A 17,975-nucleotide genomic window follows, 5' to 3' on the forward strand; every position below is an offset into this window, starting at 1 on the left:
GTGCTTCATCCCTTATCGCTTTAGTGAACTTGTATAATTTCTTCGCCATCATTGAGATGAATGAATCACCGGACCACTGCCTCTTTAAGCTTCCTGAAGTTGCTGATGAAGTATGCTCTTTACCGGTTCCCTCTTCCTTACTCTTGTCTCTCGCGCCATCAGCTAGGGTCTTTGCCACTTCACCGGTTACATGATCTTTGCCAAACACCAAACTAATTGAGTCCCAATATAAGACTGTCTTGTGTCTATACCCACTAGCTTCTTTATTTTTCTGCAGAAAACAAGTTGAGGTGAGCTCATTTCAGTTCCAAATATCAGTTCAGTTCAATTCCACTTGAAAGGATCTATTCACTACACAGGTTCCAAATGCACATAGCGTTGTTCAGTATTGTACACAACCTCTAAATAGATAGCATGTTTAGTATTGTACAATAATTACTAATCGCTATCAGCTTAGCTATGGCTCACATAGCGTTACCTTAAAATTGGGCACAGATTGTACAGTTCCAAATGCGCTAGCCCCTGGCCATCCTGTTGTACGGACTCAATTATCACTGATCTGCTTTGCTGTTAGTCTCAATTATCACCGATCTACTTATGGTTCCATGTATGGTTGTGTACTAGTATACTAATATATTTTCCCCTTAACTTGAAGAACTAGGCATTTAAGTAGAAAAAAATCATGGCAATATAATATAGCTTCATCAGATTGATTCTACTGGAAGATTATGAACAATTCCAAAGATGTGAAAAGAAACAAACAGTGATAGTAGGGCCTAAACAGTGATAGCAGGACCATTCTACTGCAAGATGTGAACAATGATAGTAGTGAAATGAACAGTGATAGCAAGGCCAAAGGTTTGTGGCATATGAACCATATGGCCAAGGAAATGATTTAGCCAATGAAATTCACAACAGATAAAGAAGAATGGTCACTTGGCGTGTTTTATCAAGAACAAGATCAGTAGATCACAAACTGGCAAAAAAATCTAACGAACAGGCTGTGCACTGAACCAAACTTAAGAACTTGAACTATGACCCTCTAACCCTGTCATATAGTCTGATCCGTGTCAACCTTGTGTGTTTGGCGGGTAGCTGCTTTTTGCTTATGAACTTCCACTACAGATTCTATCACAACTTTGATTAGTACTAAAAGAACATTGAAATTAAAATTTAAAATAAATCTAGAAAACAGAAACATCTATGATCAGCCAAGGACTTAAATGGATAGGTCCACTCACACTCAACCACAAACTCAGTTCATTGGTGCAGTGGGACGTAATCGAAACAGTGCACATCAAGGTTATTAAGGCGTTAAGGCGAGACATGGCGACCGACCCCCTTCCAAACTCCTAAGCGAGTTAGGCGTGCAGCGAGGCGACGCCATATGAGGATCACCTAGGCGAGGATATGCAAAACATTCTAACAATCTAACACTTGCAATAGGAAAATTGGTAAGGTTAGAGAATACAATACAAGCCTTTTTGTTGGCCATGCTTTGGTATGTACTCTGCACTTCTCTTTGTTATTCTTGTAGCATCCATGATCCATCTCTCTTATCGAAGATCCAACCCCTCTTCTTTTCTTTCAAGCTGCAAGCTACATTAGCCTATGAATATTGACATATTAAAACAGTAAGACATAAAATAGCAGCAGCAGACACGTATATCAAATTAAACCCACAATACATTGGTGGGAATAAAATAGCAGCAACAACATATGCTAGACTTCTAGTCTTAGTGGCATAATTAATTCCAGTCCAGCCCCATAATGACTTAGCGATATAGATCAATCAAAAGATTAAAAGACTAGTTGATTAAGTGCACAAACAGTGAAGCATTGAAGCACTGCAGAAAAATAGGTAAGCTACAAATCTAAAATCAGCCAACTCTTAGTGAGTCAATATCCATCTTCGAACTCATCTGGAGCAGCCTCAGTGTTTTCTCCACCAACATCATCATGTGCATCTTCAGAATCAGTCACATCAACATCATCATGTGGATCTTGGTCCTCCTTGTAACACCTTAGGTGTTACTCAGGGTGTCCACCCAGGGCTACACCATTTAAACCTACTATTACATGTGGGTTAGTTTGAGCAAAGTACATCAAATTTAGAATTCAAGGTCCTAAGCAAGTGCAACCCATCTTGGATATCATACCCTAACTTATCATGCACATCTAAAGGGGAGAATTGCCCAAAACCTTAATACAAACCCCTTTGGACAATGGGAACCCTAGATGTAAGTATGACCAAAAGGTTATAAAAACCTTTTGATCATGACTTGGGCCAAGTATAAAAGTTGTAGTACACTTAATAACCTACAAATAATAGTCAGAAAGTAACCCCAAAAAGATTTCAGAAAAGCCCCAAAAAGTTCACCAAAGGTTTGAGCACAAAAGAAAAATCAGAAAATGCCTAAGTCCAAAACTAACCTTTGGCCAAAGATCACACATGATCACCCTCATCCAAAATTCAAAACACTTCGACCCAATTGACAAAAGGCCTGTTTGTTTTGGCTTCTGGCAGCTTCTGGCCACCAAAAACTGCTGCGGACTGCCAAACGCTCAGCTTTTCAGTCAGCTTCTATAAAATTCGTTGGCGCAAAAACCATCCAAAATCAACATAAACACATAATCGGTTGAGTCGTTGCAATAGTAGGAATCCGTCACTTTCTAGATCCTGAGCCCCATGAACAACTTTATTTTCCTCCACACGTAATCGTAATGATACTCAGATTCTCCCCACAGCCAGATTCTCTCTACAGCCAGATTTTCAGAAAAGCTGGTCAGAAAAAAGCTGAACCAAACAGGCCCAAAGTGGCGCCAAATTACCCCTAGAATGCCCTGGAGGAAGTTGACACCTACCCTAAGTCGTTTGACACGACTTGGCATAGCTTTTGTCCCGGTTTGGACAGCTATGACATAGGCAACTTCTCACCCCTCTATCTCCCTACCCCGACCTTATCTTGACTTGGAACTCACAGCAAAAATGTAGGATATGGAGCAGGGAAGAGACCGTACACAGTGGTTTTGCCAAGATACGCACGCTAAGGTGCTCAAATCCGCCGTTGAACCATGGCAGAAGCGAGCTCCCACGTGTTCGACGCGGGCTGACACTCGGGGGCGCGCTCAGAGCACGCCCGTGCGCGAACCCCCGTGCGCCCGCGGCCGCCCGTGACCACGCCCACGCCACGGCTATAAAGCCCGCCCCAATGCCCGGCTGCCTTCCCCGTTGCCTCCTCCGTACCACGCCTAACTCCCCCGAGCTCGCCATAGCTCCGGCGACCTCCCCGCGACCCGCCAGAGCCACCCGAGGGCAACCACCGTGGCCAACCCGTTTCCCACCCTCCTCCGCTCGGTCCAAGCCCTCGGATAGCTTCCCTGAGAGGCCGTGAAGCTTGCACGAGCTTGAACCGAGGACCCACGCCACCGGAATAGCGAAATCGTGCTCGCCGGAGTTCAGAACCCCGCCGGCGCACGTGGACCGGGTAAGTCACTGCGCCATTTTTCGATTCAATGCACAAATAGCCTCTACATCACCCCGTGAAGCTCACCGTGCCATTGGATTGAACTAGATCGCCGTGGTTTGACTGGAACACTCGCCGCCGACGAGAGCCCCCGCCTGCGCGCGTGGACCGGACGATTCCGGCCACCCCCGCTTTCGAGCCGTACACCGTTGTGACCGTCAGAACCTCCCGGAGCCAACCCCGCCCCTCGTCGGACCTCTCTCGCCGCCGGTAAGCCGCGCCACCCTTTTCCTTCTCGCGGGTACTGTTTAAACCTAGGGAGGGACCGCGGGGGAGAAGAAGAAAAAGCTAGGGGGTTTTGCGCAATGTCAGTGACTCCGATGAATAGTAGCGCGGGGGTATAACTGAGAGAGTTAGTTTAGAAATAACCCAAGGACCTCGGTGCAAAGTGGTTTTCCAGGAAACCTTTTATTAAATCTGATTTAAAATTTGAACAGAACTTGAATAATTCATATCTTCTGTTTTATTCATCCAAATTTAGTCAATCCAATTTTGTCAGATCTTAAATAATATAAACTACTTAAGAAAAATATAAAAACCCTATGTACTACAGAAAACTTTAGGGTTCTGATTTAAATACTGATTTGACCAAAAGCGAAATAATGGGAAGAAAAATAGTTGCATTATTTAACTGGAGTTAAGACAATTTGGAGAAGTTTATGACCACCTACTGACCTATTTAAAAATGCTAAACCCCTCTGTACACCCCATTAAGGTAGAGTTTGCCATTTATTTTACATTATGCTTAAGGTTAAAGAAAATAGGAAAAGTGATTTAAATAAAGAACCAGGGAGCCCCCATATTTTTGTTAGTATACTTATTCAGTGTAGGTTACTAGAAAAATTGATTATACCCTGGTTTAGTATAAAATAAATAGGATACCTTTTATTTTAAGAAAACAAGAAAAACTTAGAAAAGCCCTACAAAAATAACCCCAAGGTGAAAACACCCCAACCTTTGGGATAGTAAATCTTTTGTTATAAAGAACATAGGAAAAATATGAAATCTGCTGTTTGACATTTTTTAGATAGCAAGGTAATGGAAAGTGCCTTTTTGGCATTAAACTTTGGAAAATCACAACTAAATGACCATCCCTTAGCTTTTTGTGATTTTTGGCACAGAAGATTATTATTACTGTTAGATGCCAACAAAAATAACCCTTAGGACCGAACCCACTCCTAGTTAAGAGTTGTAATGCAAAGTGGCCCTTTTACACAACTTTTGTTATTTTTGTCTAGAGCATAGCCTTTTTATTTTGAATCTCAAATTCCTAGAGCAGGCTATATTGACCAATGGCAAGCTACTGTAATTTTTACAGAATTTTTGGAAAAAGTTAATTCCCTGTTGTAGTTCAAACCTACACTAGAATTCATAAATAGAAAATAAAGAAAGGGAAAATGAATAATGGAAATTAGTGTCATCCTAAAACCCTTTGTAAATTGTCCACTGAAATATATAAAGGAAATACCAATCCACTATGCCTAGCCCTAACAAAACCTAAACCAAGAGTGATAAGCATAAACCACTAAAAGCCACGTATGACCAAGAAACCCTAAGTTACTCATTAACTTAGTTTTCTTCCTTTAGCATAATGTTATTAAATCCTGCATAATCATGACATACATATTCATTGCATTTCGATAGACTGTAACCTTACTGACGGAGAGTACGTCCTCGTGCCGGAGCAAGGAGCTGCTCAGGAGGTAGACCGGATCCAGCACCAGAGCCTGCACCAGAGGACCTGCCTGCCACATCTTTGGAAGGCAAGCCCCGGTTTTATGCATAACCTGTTATTTATGCTATTTTACTACACTTAATGATTGTAGGATTGAATGTGCACTTAAGTGTAGGAGTTGTTTGAAACCCTAGTTGCATGATCTCAGGAATCCTTTTGAGATGGATACTAGTATGCTAGGTCGAGTAGCTGCTTTATTTAATTAGGATCTCGGTAGAAGACGAGTGATTTTTCTAGCACTCGCGCGAGATCAGGAATTGGTTGTACCCACTTTCATATCATCATGATACTAGTCTGTGGACAACGATCCATGGGGATTAGTTGTCTACGAGATGGAAAATTTGGAATAAGGATTAACGTGCGGATACCTGTGTCAAGCGTTTGAACGTACTAAACACATACCGAGAAATATGGTAAATCGGTAAGCCTAGTACCTGAGTGAACCTGCCCGCAGACTTTGCCCCTCACGCGACCTGAGACGTGGTCTCCCATTCCGGTTATGGTGGGTACAAGTGCGGTCACTGCACGATGGCAGTCGGGGTCAGTGAGGCATTGTACGCCAAGGCGATGAGCCCTGATCTGTTGCCAGGGAATCGATGGGGACGGTTGATGTGTGTGGGGACAGAGTGCCTCGCCACGTCGTGTGTTTAGGTTTACCTTGCAAGGATAAAAACTCGATTCGAATCGTCTGCTTCTCGCAGCTAATGAGACTGCTTGATCCATTGTACTGCATTGAGTAACAAGTGGAAATATGATGAGTTGATACAAGATGTTGATTGCTAAAAATGTTTGCTACTATGTATGAGTAGATAGTACACATTTAGCCTTAAGAGAGTCACACTTAAATTGGCAAAGTTAAAACTTGACTTAGAAACTCAGCTAGTGTTTTTGGCAACCAAACCCCACAGCCAAACAGCTGCATGTCTAGAGGTAGAGGAGTAGACTCCTCACACCGGTTAAGTCTAGCTAAGTATTAGTATACTCAGCCTTGCTTGTGGCATAATTTTACAGGTTCTTTGGAGGACATGGTTGCTGGAGTGACTTGGCCTTCCATCTTGCCGCCGGGTTGGACTGTTGAGTGGGACCCCGCCTCGGCTGAGGAGGAGCATGAGGAGTGATGGGACAGGCTTCCCCATCTCTCTATTTATTTATCGTTAGTTTTATTCCACTGCACTCGAACAATGATAACTACTTTTGCAAAACTTCGATGGTGATGTAATAATTTAATACTCCTTAATGCATGGTTTTATGCTTTAATGTATTTGCTCTGTGACTCACCATCGAGTGAGATTGTGGTACTTGATCCTGTCAGTGGCCTTATCGAACCAGATCCGAGGGATTGACGGGTTATTCCCATTTAAGTGTGGTCTAGCCTCTAAGGTGGGACTTAGGCACTTAAGTCGGAATAATTCGGGCAGTTCCGCCACAGCTGGTATCGGAGCTTGTACCACCACAGAGGAATCAATAAACTATAAATATCATCCTATTTCCAAAGTAAAACTTGATAGAAACAAATGTTGGATAGATCGTATGACGATCAGGATAGACCTAGGACGGAAGCCTTAGGATGATAGAGGGATAGTTAGGTGGCTAAGTGCTTAAGCCCTACAGGCTACTATAGGGGATGGGAGTTCTTCCCTATTCCCTTTATATTGATGTGAGGTCGTTCAGGACGAGTATGCATGCATTCTTAAATAAAACAAATGGATAATTGAGTAAGGACTTTAATACAAAATGATGACCAACTAAGTACCCCAGTACCATTGTTATATTTAGAGAGAGGCTGAGTTGTGTTTCCTTTTTCTTTTTATAATTCTTTTTCTTTTACTTGCGCTTAACCGTACACAGATGACTTCCCACGGATCCTCAGACGATGGGAATGCACTGTCCCACACTGACGGGCTTGCACGAGAGGGCTTTCCCCGTATTTTGTGGGAGGTACTTAAGGGGGCCGGATACATGACACCTCCCTAGTACGCAGTGCAGCAGTTCGAGAAGCACCGAGTGCCCCGCTGTAGGGTGAGGATGACCTTGGAGCCTCATCGCCTGCAGCCAGGCTGGCGTTCGCTGGACTCTGAGTCCTTTGGATACCGGGCTGAGGATACAATCGAGGCGATTGCTCTGCACGGATTGACCACTTTCTGCGGATTCCATCCCTTGGAGCATTCCACCCATCCCATTGGCTTGTTCCCCGCGGAGAAGGAGGACGACCCAATGTGGAAGGATCGGGTGGAGCATGCCAAGGACATCTGGGCTATCTACCCGGGCCAGACGGCTCACTTGACAGTGCGGTGCATGAATGCCCTGTATCGTCTGCAAGTGATGCGTGGTGAGGCAATGTCCCATCTGATGGCATTGCTGGAGGCAACAAAGATCACCCTGGACAACAGAGAGGAGCTTGTGGTTGATTTGTCCATTGAGATGGTGGAAAAGGACTTGCAGGTGGAGCAGCTGTCAAATGAGATCCAAGAGCTGGAGGAATTAGTGGGAACCAGAGAGAACACCATTGAGGTTCTCGAGGATCAGCTTATCAACACCCAGCAGTAGCTGGCCGAGGCTAATGAGCACTTGGATATGCATCACCAGGAGATCCAGGACATGGAGGCCAACGAGGACGTCGACATTGAGGGAGGAGAGGAGCCTGCCTCCAGCTTGGACACTGCTGGCTCAGGGAGACCACCTTCCCCTGAGTCGAGTGTTGCCTCGTTCACTCACTAGGTATCAGGAGTAGGGCTAGAAGTCGGCAATGGTGGGACTCCTCCAAGCTAGCTTAGCTTTTGCACCCTTGGGGTACTAGGCTAGATAGAGTTGAGTCTTTTGGGTCATTGATGTAATCGTGATAAACTCTTTTGGAAACATGGTTGATGGATGATGTTAGTCGTAATTTGGGAAGAAAAGTTTATGCCTTAAGAAATCCTTTATATTTATGCAAGAATCTATCAATTTCGCCTTTTGACTCTTTCACCGCGATTAAACCTTAAACTTGAAGATGTGGTATTAAGAAAATATGTGATTTTTCAGATGGCCGGGAGAGCGCGACGTGGCCAGAATGAGCGCGTTCATCCACCGCCGCCACCGCCTCCCACTCTGCAGGAGCTAATGGCTCAGCAGAATGAGATCTTGAGGCAGCTAGCTCAGCGCCAGCCACCACCTCAGCACTATGGTGGTGGAGATCATCAACGTCACCCCGCGGCAGCTACCTACCAGGAGTTCCTCAGTACCCAGCCTCCATTGTTCACTAGGGCAGATGACCCACTTGATGCAGATGTATGGTTGAGATTAGTGGAATCCAAATTCCCGCTACTCCATGGAGTTTGCTCAGAGGTCACTAAGGTCAGGATCGCCACCCAGCAGCTTCGCGGACCCGCAAGGACTTGGTGGGACCATTTTCTTGCTATGCAGCCAGAGGACCGAGAGGTGGAATGGAGAGAATTCAAGGCAGCTTTCAGGGGGCACCATATACCAGCCGGAATTATGGACCGAAAGCTCAACGAGTTTCTTGCACTCACTCAGGGAAACCGGACAGTATTGCAGTATGCTCAGACCTTTAATGACCTGTGCCAGTATGCCGGGTATCATGCAGATACGGACGAGAAGAAGAGAGACAGGTTCAGGAGGGGGCTCAGCACTAAGCTCCGTGACCGTCTCAACACCGTCAGGGCCAACAGCTATAATGAGCTGGTCAACATGGCCATCTCCCAGGAGGACTGTATCACCGCTCGTCAGGCAGAGAAGAAGAGGAAGACCCCGGTGGCAGGACCCTCAGCTCAGTCGCAGCGCTTCAGGATTGTGTCTGACACCCAGAGCAGGGGACCTCAGCAGCAGCAAGGGCGTTGGGTGATCCGACCACAGCAGCAGCAGCAGACACCCAATCGTACCCAGTTTCCAGCTCAGAGGAACAATCAGCAGCAGCAGCAATATCGCTAGGCAAATGACAACAGGTGTTTCACATGCGGCAACACCGGACATTATGCCAAGAATTGCCCTAGAAACCAGCAGAGGCAGGGGCAGAATGTTAATCAGAACCAAGGCAAGAGGCAGAAGGTGCAAGTGAGGCAAGGCAGGCTGAACTTCACCACCATGGCTGATATTCCAGAGGGAGCACCCGTCTTGACTGGTATCTTTACAGTTTTGAATTATCCTGTTATTGTTCTTTTTGATTCTGGTGCATCACACAGTTTTATCAGTACCAAATTTAGTGCCAAGTGTCAGTTACCTTTCCTCCACACCAACGGGGGTATTACAATTTCAACACCAGGAGGCAGGATTGCCACCTATCAGATCAATAGACACGTACCAATTAAGCTGGGTAATTTCATTTTTAAAACCACTCTCTTGATAATGGGATTGGATAGTGTGGATATCATCCTAGGGACTGATTTGTTATCGCGACACCACGCGGTGATTGATGTCGCAGCCAGAGCCATAGAAATCCACTCCCCTTTGGATGGCGAGATCACCTTGTATCTACCCGACCAGGGTTGTACCCGTTCTTGTGCATTCACTATGATAGAGTCACCAGTGGAAGGGATCTCAGTGGTCTGTGATTACCCAGATGTTTTTCCGGATGAATTGCCAGGGATGCCACCTGACCGAGACAATGAGTTCGCCATTGAATTGCAACCCGGGACTGCTCCTATCTCCAAGAGACCCTATAGGATGCCTCCCGCAGAATTAGCAGAACTGAAAAAGCAACTGCAGGAGTTGTTGGACGAGGGCTTCATTCGCCCAAGTACTTCCCCTTGGGGATGTCCGGCCTTATTTGTGAAGAAAAAGGATGAGAGTTTGAGAATGTGTGTTGATTACCGACCTCTCAATGCGGTGACTATCAAGAACAAATACCCACTGCCCCGCATTGATGTCTTGTTTGATTAGTTGGTGGGAGCCAAAGTGTTCTCCAAGATAGATCTTCGCTCGGGCTACCATCAGATCAAGATCCGTACCAGTGATATTCCCAAGACGGCCTTCTCAACCAGATATGGGCTTTATGAGTTTTTGGTGATGTCTTTTGGGCTGACCAATGCCCCGGCTTATTTTATGTACCTGATGAACTCAGTATTCATGCCAGAGTTGGACAAATTCGTGGTCGTTTTCATTGATGATATTCTGGTCTATTCCAAGAATGAAGTCGAGCACACTAAACACTTGCATACTGTACTTCAGAGATTGCGTGACCATCAGTTGTATGCCAATTTGTCTAAATGTGAATTTTGGCTGAAGGAAATTAAATTCTTAGGTCACACAATTTCTCAGGATGGGATATCTGTTGATCCTGAGAAGGTACAAGAGGTGATGGATTGGAAGCCCTCGACTACAGTGAGGCAGATCCGGAGTTTTCTGGGATTGGCAGGGTATTATCGACGATTTATTCCGGATTTCTCCAGGATTGCCAAGCCAATGACTGAACTGTTGAAGAAGGGAGTCAAGTATAATTGGAGCCAGAAGTGTGAAGAAGCCTTTCATAAACTAAGGCAGCATTTGACAACAGCCCCAGTGCTGGCTCAACCTGATAACACCAAGCCCTTTGAAGTTTATTGTGATGCTTCCGGCACCGGATTGGGATGCGTCTTAATGCAAGATAACAGAGTGATTGCTTATGCCTCCCAGGCACTTAGACCCCATGAGCAGAACTAACCTACACATGATCTGGAACTAGCAGCTGTAGTTCATGTTCTCAAGATATGGAGACACTACCTGATGGGAGCTCACTGTAACATTTACACGGATCACAAGAGCCTCAAATACATTTTTACTCAGGCAGATCTGAACATGAGGCAGAAGAGATGGTTAGAATTAATCAAGGATTATGATTTGGAGGTGCATTACCATCCTGGCAAAGCCAATGTCGTGGCAGATGCCTTGAGCAGAAAGGCCCAGTGCAATTGTATGAGCATGGATGCAAGAGTTACCACCCTGTGTGATGAGTTGTGCAAATTGAACCTGGAAGTTGTTTCCTCGGGTGATTTAAATTATATCTCGGTGGAGCCCACACTGCAAGAGCAAATAGTCAGGGCACAGATCGAAGACAAGGGTGTGCAGGTTATCAAGGAAATGATCAAGCAGAAGGCGGAAAAATACAAGTGCTTCTGTCAGGACAGCAAGGGGATTTTATGGTTTGGAGATCGATTGGTTGTCCCCAAGGACCCTGAACTCAGAAAGAGGATATTGGATGAAGCTCACCTTTCCAAATTCTCCATGCACCCTGGTAGCAGCAAGATGTACCATGATCTCAGATCCTTATACTGATGGACCAGGATGAAGAGGGAAATTGCCAAGTACATATCCGAGTGCGATACCTGCCAGAGAATCAAAGCCAGTCATTTGAAGGCAGCAGGCCCTTTGCAACCCCTTCCCATACCATTTTGGAAATGGGAGGACATTTGCATGGACTTTATCGTGGGATTGCCCAATACCTCCAGGCACCATGATTCCATTTGGGTTATTGTGGACAGATTGACCAAGACCGCTCATTTCTTACCAGTGCATACCACCCACAAGACAGAGAAATATGCATAAATTTATGTTGATCAAATAGTGCGGTTGCATGGTATTCCAAAAACCAATATATCTGACAGAGGAGCACCGTTTGTGGCACGCTTTTGGGAGCAGCTGCAAGACTCACTTGGGACCCAGGTAATACGAAGCTCAGCATACCATCCTCAAACGGATGGCCAGACAGAAATGGTAAATCAGATTTTGGAAGACATGTTGCGGCATGTGTCCTACACTACGGAAAGGATTGGGACAAGTGTCTTTCTTTGGCAGAGTTTTCTTATAATAACAGCTACCAGTCCAGTCTGAAGATGGCACCTTTTGAAGCCTTATATGGGAGAAGATGTAGAACCCCGCTGAATTGGTCTCAAGCCGGAGAGAAGGAAATATTTGGACCAGACTTGGTACTTGAAGCAGAGGAAAAGGTCAGGGTCATTAAGAAGAACTTAGAAGCTGCTCAGGCCAGGCAAAAGAGTTATCATGACAAGAGGCGGAAGCCTCTACAGTTTGAAGTGGGAGACCATGTCTACCTTAAGGTGTCACCCACCAAGGGTGTTCAGAGATTCGGGATCAAGGGCAAGTTAGCTCCTCGCTACATTGGACCCTATGAGATCAAAGCAAGTTGTGGACCCGTAGCCTATCAATTGGAATTGCCACCTCACATGTCAGCAGTTCACAATGTGTTTCATGTATCTCAGCTGCGGAAATGTGTCCGCCTACCTACAGAAGTGCTACCTGAACCAGACATTGAGATAGAACCAGACTTGTCCTATCAAGAGTACCCCGTCAAGGTATTGGATCAGAAAGAGAGGTCAACGCGGGCAAAGTCAATCAGAATGTATAAGGTTCAGTGGAGTCACCATTCAGTAGAAGAAGCTACATGGGAGACTGAGGATTTTCTACGCTCTCGCTTCCCCGACTTTCTGCCCAAAGGAGTCGGTACGTAACCCAAAAACCCCACCCCCACCTGCCCTTTTGAATACAAATATAAGAAAAACTTAGATAACAAGGGTAGTCTAAGTTGTGGATTTAACTTAAAAAGGACTTCCTTCTGAAGTTGCAAAGAGAATGACATTCGAAGAGCAGTTAACAGGAGAAACTTGGATAAAAGAAAGGGTAGCACACCAACACATCTTCAAGCACCCCTCCAAGGGACTCTACCTAAAATCTCGGGACGAGATTCCTTTAAGGGGGGAGGGCTGTAACACCTCAGGTGTTACTCAGGGTGTCCACCCAGGGCTACACCATTTAAACCTACTATTACATGTGGGTTAGTTTGAGCAAAGTACATCAAATTTAGAATTCAAGGTCCTAAGCAAGTGCAACCCATCTTGGATATCATACCCTAACTTATCATGCACATCTAAAGGGGAGAATTGCCCAAAACCTTAATACAAACCCCTTTGGACAATGGGAACCCTAGATGTAAGTATGACCAAAAGGTCATAAAAACCTTTTGATCATGACTTGGGCCAAGTATAAAAGTTGTAGTACACTTAATAACCTACAAATAATAGTCAGAAAGTAACCCCAAAAAGATTTCAGAAAAGCCCCAAAAAGTTCACCAAAGGTTTGAGCACAAAAGAAAAATCAGAAAATGCCTAAGTCCAAAACTAACCTTTGGCCAAAGATCACACATGATCACCCTCATCCAAAATTCAAAACGCTTCGACCCAATTGACAAAGTGGCGCCAAATTACCCCTAGAATGCCCTGGAGGAAGTTGACACCTACCCTAAGTCGTTTGACATGACTTGGCATAGCTTTTGTCCCGGTTTGGACAGCTATGACATAGGCAACTTCTCACCCCTCTATCTCCCTACCCCGACCGTATCTTGACTTGGAACTCACAGCAAAAAGGTAGGATATGGAGCAGGGAAGAGACCATACACAGTGGTTTTGCCAAGATACGCATGCTAAGGTGCTCAAATCCGCCGTTGAACCATGGCAGAAGCGAGCTCCCACGTGTTCGACGAGGGCTGGCACTCGGGGGCGCGCTCAGAGCACGCCCGTGCGCGAACCCCCGCGCGCCCGCGGCCGCCCATGACCACGCCCGCGCCACGGCTATAAAGCCCGCCCTACTGCCCAGCTGCCTTCCCTGTTGCCTCCTCCGTACCACACCTAACTCCCCCGAGCTCGCCCATAGCTCCGGCGACCTCCCCGCGACCCGCCAGAGCCGCCCGAGGGCAACAACCGTGGCCAACCCGTTTCCCGCCCTCCTCCGCTCGATCCAAGCCCTCGGATAGCTTCCCTAAGAGGCCATGAAGCTTGCACGAGCTTGAACCGAGGACCCGCGCCACCGGAATAGCGAAATCATGCTCGCCGGAGTTCAGAACCCCGCCGGCGCACGTGGACCGGGTAAGTCACTGCGCCATTTTTCGATTCAATGCATAGATAGCCTCTACATCACCCTGTGAAGCTCACCGTGCCATTGGATTGAACTAGATCGCCGTGGTTTGACTGGAACACTCGCCGCCGACGAGAGCCCCCGCCTGCGCGCGTGGACCGGACGATTCCGGCCACCCCCGCTGTCGAGCCGTACACCGTTGTGACCGTTAGAACCTCCCGGAGCCATCCCCGCCCCTCGCCGGACCTCTCTCGCCGCCTGTAAGCCGCGCCACCCTTTTCCTTCTCGCGGGTACTGTTTAAACCTAGGGAGGGACCGCGGGGGAGAAGAAGAAAAAGCTAGGGGGTTTTGCGCAATGTCAGTGACTCCGATGAATAGTAGCATGGGGGTATAACTGAGAGAGTTAGTTTAGAAATAACCCAAGGACCTCGGTGCAAAGTGGTTTTCCAGGAAACCTTTTATTAAATCTGATTTAAAATTTGAACAGAACTTGAATAATTCATATCTTCTGTTTTATTCATCCAAATTTAGTCAAACCAATTTTGTCAGATCTTAAATAATATAAACTACTTAAGAAAAATATAAAACCCCTATGTACTATAGAAAACTTTAGGGTTCTGATTTAAATACTGATTTGACCAAAAGCTAAATAATGGGAAGAAAAATAGTTGCACTATTTAACTGGAGTTAAGACAATTTGGAGAAGTTTATGACCACCTACTGACCTATTTAAAAATGCTAAACCCCTCTGTACACCCCATTAAGGTAGAGTTTGCCATTTATTTTACATTATGCTTAAGGTTAAAGAAAATAGGAAAAGTGATTTAAATAAAGAACCAGGGAGCCCCCATATTTTTGTTAGTATACTTATTCAGTGTAGGTTACTAGAAAAATTGATTATACCCTGGTTTAGTATAAAATAAATAGGATACCTTTTATTTTAAGAAAACAAGGAAAACTTAGAAAAGCCCTACAAAAATAACCCCAAGGTGAAAACACCCCAACCTTTGGGATAGTAAATGTTTTGTTATAAAGAACATAGGAAAAATATGAAATCTGATGTTTGACATTTTTCAAATAGCAAGGTAGTGGAAAGTGCCTTTTTGGCATTAAACTTTGGAAAATCACAACTAAATGACCATCCCTTAGCTTTCTGTGATTTTTGGCACAGAAGCTTATTATTACTGTTAGATGCCAACAAAAATAACCCTTAGGACCGAACCCACTCCTAGTTAAGAGTTGTAATACAAAGTGACCCTTTTACACAACTTTTGTTATTTTTGTCTAGAGCATAGCCTTTTTATTTTGAATCTCAAATTCCTAGAGCAGGCTATATTGACCAATGGCAAGCTACTGTAATTTTTACAGAATTTTTGGAAAAAGTTAATTCCCTGTTGTAGTTCAAACCTACACTAGAATTCATAAATAGAAAATAAAGAAAGGGAAAATGAATAATGAAAATTAGTGTCATCCTAAAACCCTTTGTAAATTGTCCACTGAAATATATAAAGGAAATACCAATCCACTATGCCTAGCCCTAACAAAACCTAAACCAAGAGTGATAAGCATAAACCACTAAAAGCCATGTATGACCAAGAAACCCTAAGTTACTCATTAACGTAGTTTTCTTCCTTTAGCATAATGTTATTAAATCCTGCATAATCATGACATACATATTCATTGCATTTCGATAGACTGTAACCTTGCTGATGGAGAGTACGTCCTCATGCCGGAGCAAGGAGCTGCTCAGGAGGTAGCCCCGGATCCAGCACCAGAGCCTGCACCAGAGGACCTGCCTGCCACAGCTTTGGAAGGCAAGCCCCGGTTTTATGCATAACCTGTTATTTATGCTATTTTACTACACTTAATGATTGTAGGATTGAATGTGCACTTAAGTGTAGGAGTTGTTTGAAACCCTAGTTGCATGATCTCAGGAATCCTTTTGAGATGGATACTAGTATGCTAGGTCGAGTAGCTGCTTTATTTAATTAGGATCTCGGTAGAAGACGAGTGATTTTTCTAGCACTCGCGCGAGATCAGGAATTGGTTCTACCCACTTTCATATCATCATGATACTAGTCTGTGGACAATGATCCATGGGGATTGGTTGTCTACGAGATGGAAAATTTGGAATAAGGATTAACGTGCGGATACCTGTGTCAAGCGTTTGAACGTACTAAACATATACCGAGAAATATGGTAAATCGGTAAGCCTAGTACCTGAGTGAACCTGCCCGCAGACTTTGCCCCTCACGCGACCTGAGACGTGGTCTCCCATTCCGGTTATGGTGGGTACAAGTGCGGTCACTGCACGACGGCAGTCGGGGTCAGTGAGGCATTGTACGCCAAGGCGGTGAGCCCTGATCTGTTGCCAGGGAATCGATGGGGACGGTTGATGTGTGTGGGGACGGAGTGCCTCGCCATGTCGTGTGTTTAAGTTTACCTTGCAAGGATAAAAACTCGATTCGAATCGTCTGCTTCTCGCAGCTAATGAGACTACTTGATCCATTGTACTGCATTGAGTAACAAGTGGAAATATGATGAGTTGATACAAGATGTTGATTGCTAAAAATGTTTGCTACTATGTATGAGTAGATAGTACACATTTAGCCTTAAGAGAGACACTTAAATTGGAAAAGTTAAAACTTGACTTAGAAACTCAGCTAGTGCTTTTGGCAACCAAACCCCACAGCCAAACAGCTGCATGTCTAGAGGTAGAGGAGTAGACTCCTCACACCGGGTAAGTCTAGCTGAGTATTAGTATACTCAGCCTTGCTTGTGGCATAATTTTACAGGTTCTTTGGAGGACATGGTTGCTGGAGTGACTTGGCCGTCCATCTTGCCGCCGGGTTGGACTGTTGAGTGGGACCCCACCTCGGCTGAGGAGGAGCATGAGGAGTGATGGGACAGGCTTCCCCATCTCTCTATTTATTTATCGTTAGTTTTATTCCGCTGCACTCGAACAATGATAACTACTTTTGCAAAACTCCGATGGTGATGTAATAATTTAATACTCCTTAATGCATGGTTTTATGCTTTATTGTATTTGCTCTGTGACTCACCATCGAGTGAGATTGTGGTACTTGATCCTGTCAATGGCCTTGTCGGACTAGATCCGAGGGATTGACGGGTTATTCCCATTTAAGTGTGGTCTAGCCTCTAAGGTGGGACTTAGGCACTTAAGTCGGAATAATTCGGGCAGTTCCGCCACACTCCTCTTCTTCATTGGCTGAACCAAAATCTTCTTCGAAGTCAAACCTTGAGTGTGAAACTCTTGCACGCTTGTTGGCATTCCTTGGAAGATTTCGGCCTCGCAGCGAGCTTGATGCACCCACAGCTTGATCAACAAGTTCCCATGTAAGGCCATTCTCATCCTCACCACAATTACACCCACGAGCACCTTGAGGCTGCACATAGGAGGAATCAGCCCACTCATTATCCCAATCGAACTCTTCAATGACCAAAGGGTCAAAACCTTTCCCTTTCTTCTCACGCCTTATTTGAAACCTAGTCTTCATCCTTCGGTTGTAGGAAACATAGACAATATCATTCAGTCTCTTATGCAGCAACCTATTACGTTTCTTTGTATGGATCTACAAAAGAATAATTTGTTGGCTTAAATTCTAGACACAAGCTAAGAATTAAACAATTAGACAAAGACAACAATACTCATAAACTCAAATCTACTCGAGTTTCTCTCACAACCCGATGATGAAGCGCAAAGACCAACAATACGCCTAGCAAACCTTTGAATCTCAATAGCATGCCCACCATATGAACGCCACCAATCAACTTGATTGCCAAATGCGAAATACAACATAAGTTTAGATGTTAATGTATAAAACCTACTGCAATTACAAGACAAGCATCACTTA

General features: G+C 44.9%; 1 protein-coding gene across 1 annotated transcript; it reads right to left on the reverse strand.

Annotated features, from left to right (window-relative positions):
* Positions 1-1,883: 1,883 nt before the first annotated feature.
* LOC103632338 (uncharacterized) lies at positions 1,884-17,766 on the reverse strand. The gene is made up of 2 exons (XM_008654148.1): positions 17,316-17,766; positions 1,884-2,013 (listed from the first exon to the last, which is right to left on the reverse strand). The coding sequence occupies exons 1-2, from the start codon at positions 17,616-17,618 to the stop codon at positions 1,900-1,902; spliced, it is 417 nt and encodes a 138-aa protein (XP_008652370.1). The 5' UTR covers positions 17,619-17,766; the 3' UTR covers positions 1,884-1,899.
* Between the last annotated feature and the right edge of the window lie 209 nt (positions 17,767-17,975).

Source organism: Zea mays, chromosome 7 (assembly GCF_902167145.1).
Source record: "Zea mays cultivar B73 chromosome 7, Zm-B73-REFERENCE-NAM-5.0, whole genome shotgun sequence".
Lineage (NCBI taxonomy): Eukaryota > Viridiplantae > Streptophyta > Magnoliopsida > Poales > Poaceae > Zea > Zea mays.

What these genes read in the sequence shown, in the direction of transcription:
- LOC103632338 (XM_008654148.1), bottom strand. Translation starts at nt 17,618, where the DNA reads ATGAAGACTAGGTTTCAAATAAGGCGTGAGAAGAAAGGGAAAGGTTTT. An exon ending in GTTCAGCCAATGAAGAAGAG is followed by an intron (nt 2,014 to 17,315) that starts GAGTGTGGCGGA and finishes AGGTGTTACAAG; the next exon opens with GAGGACCAAGATCCACATGA.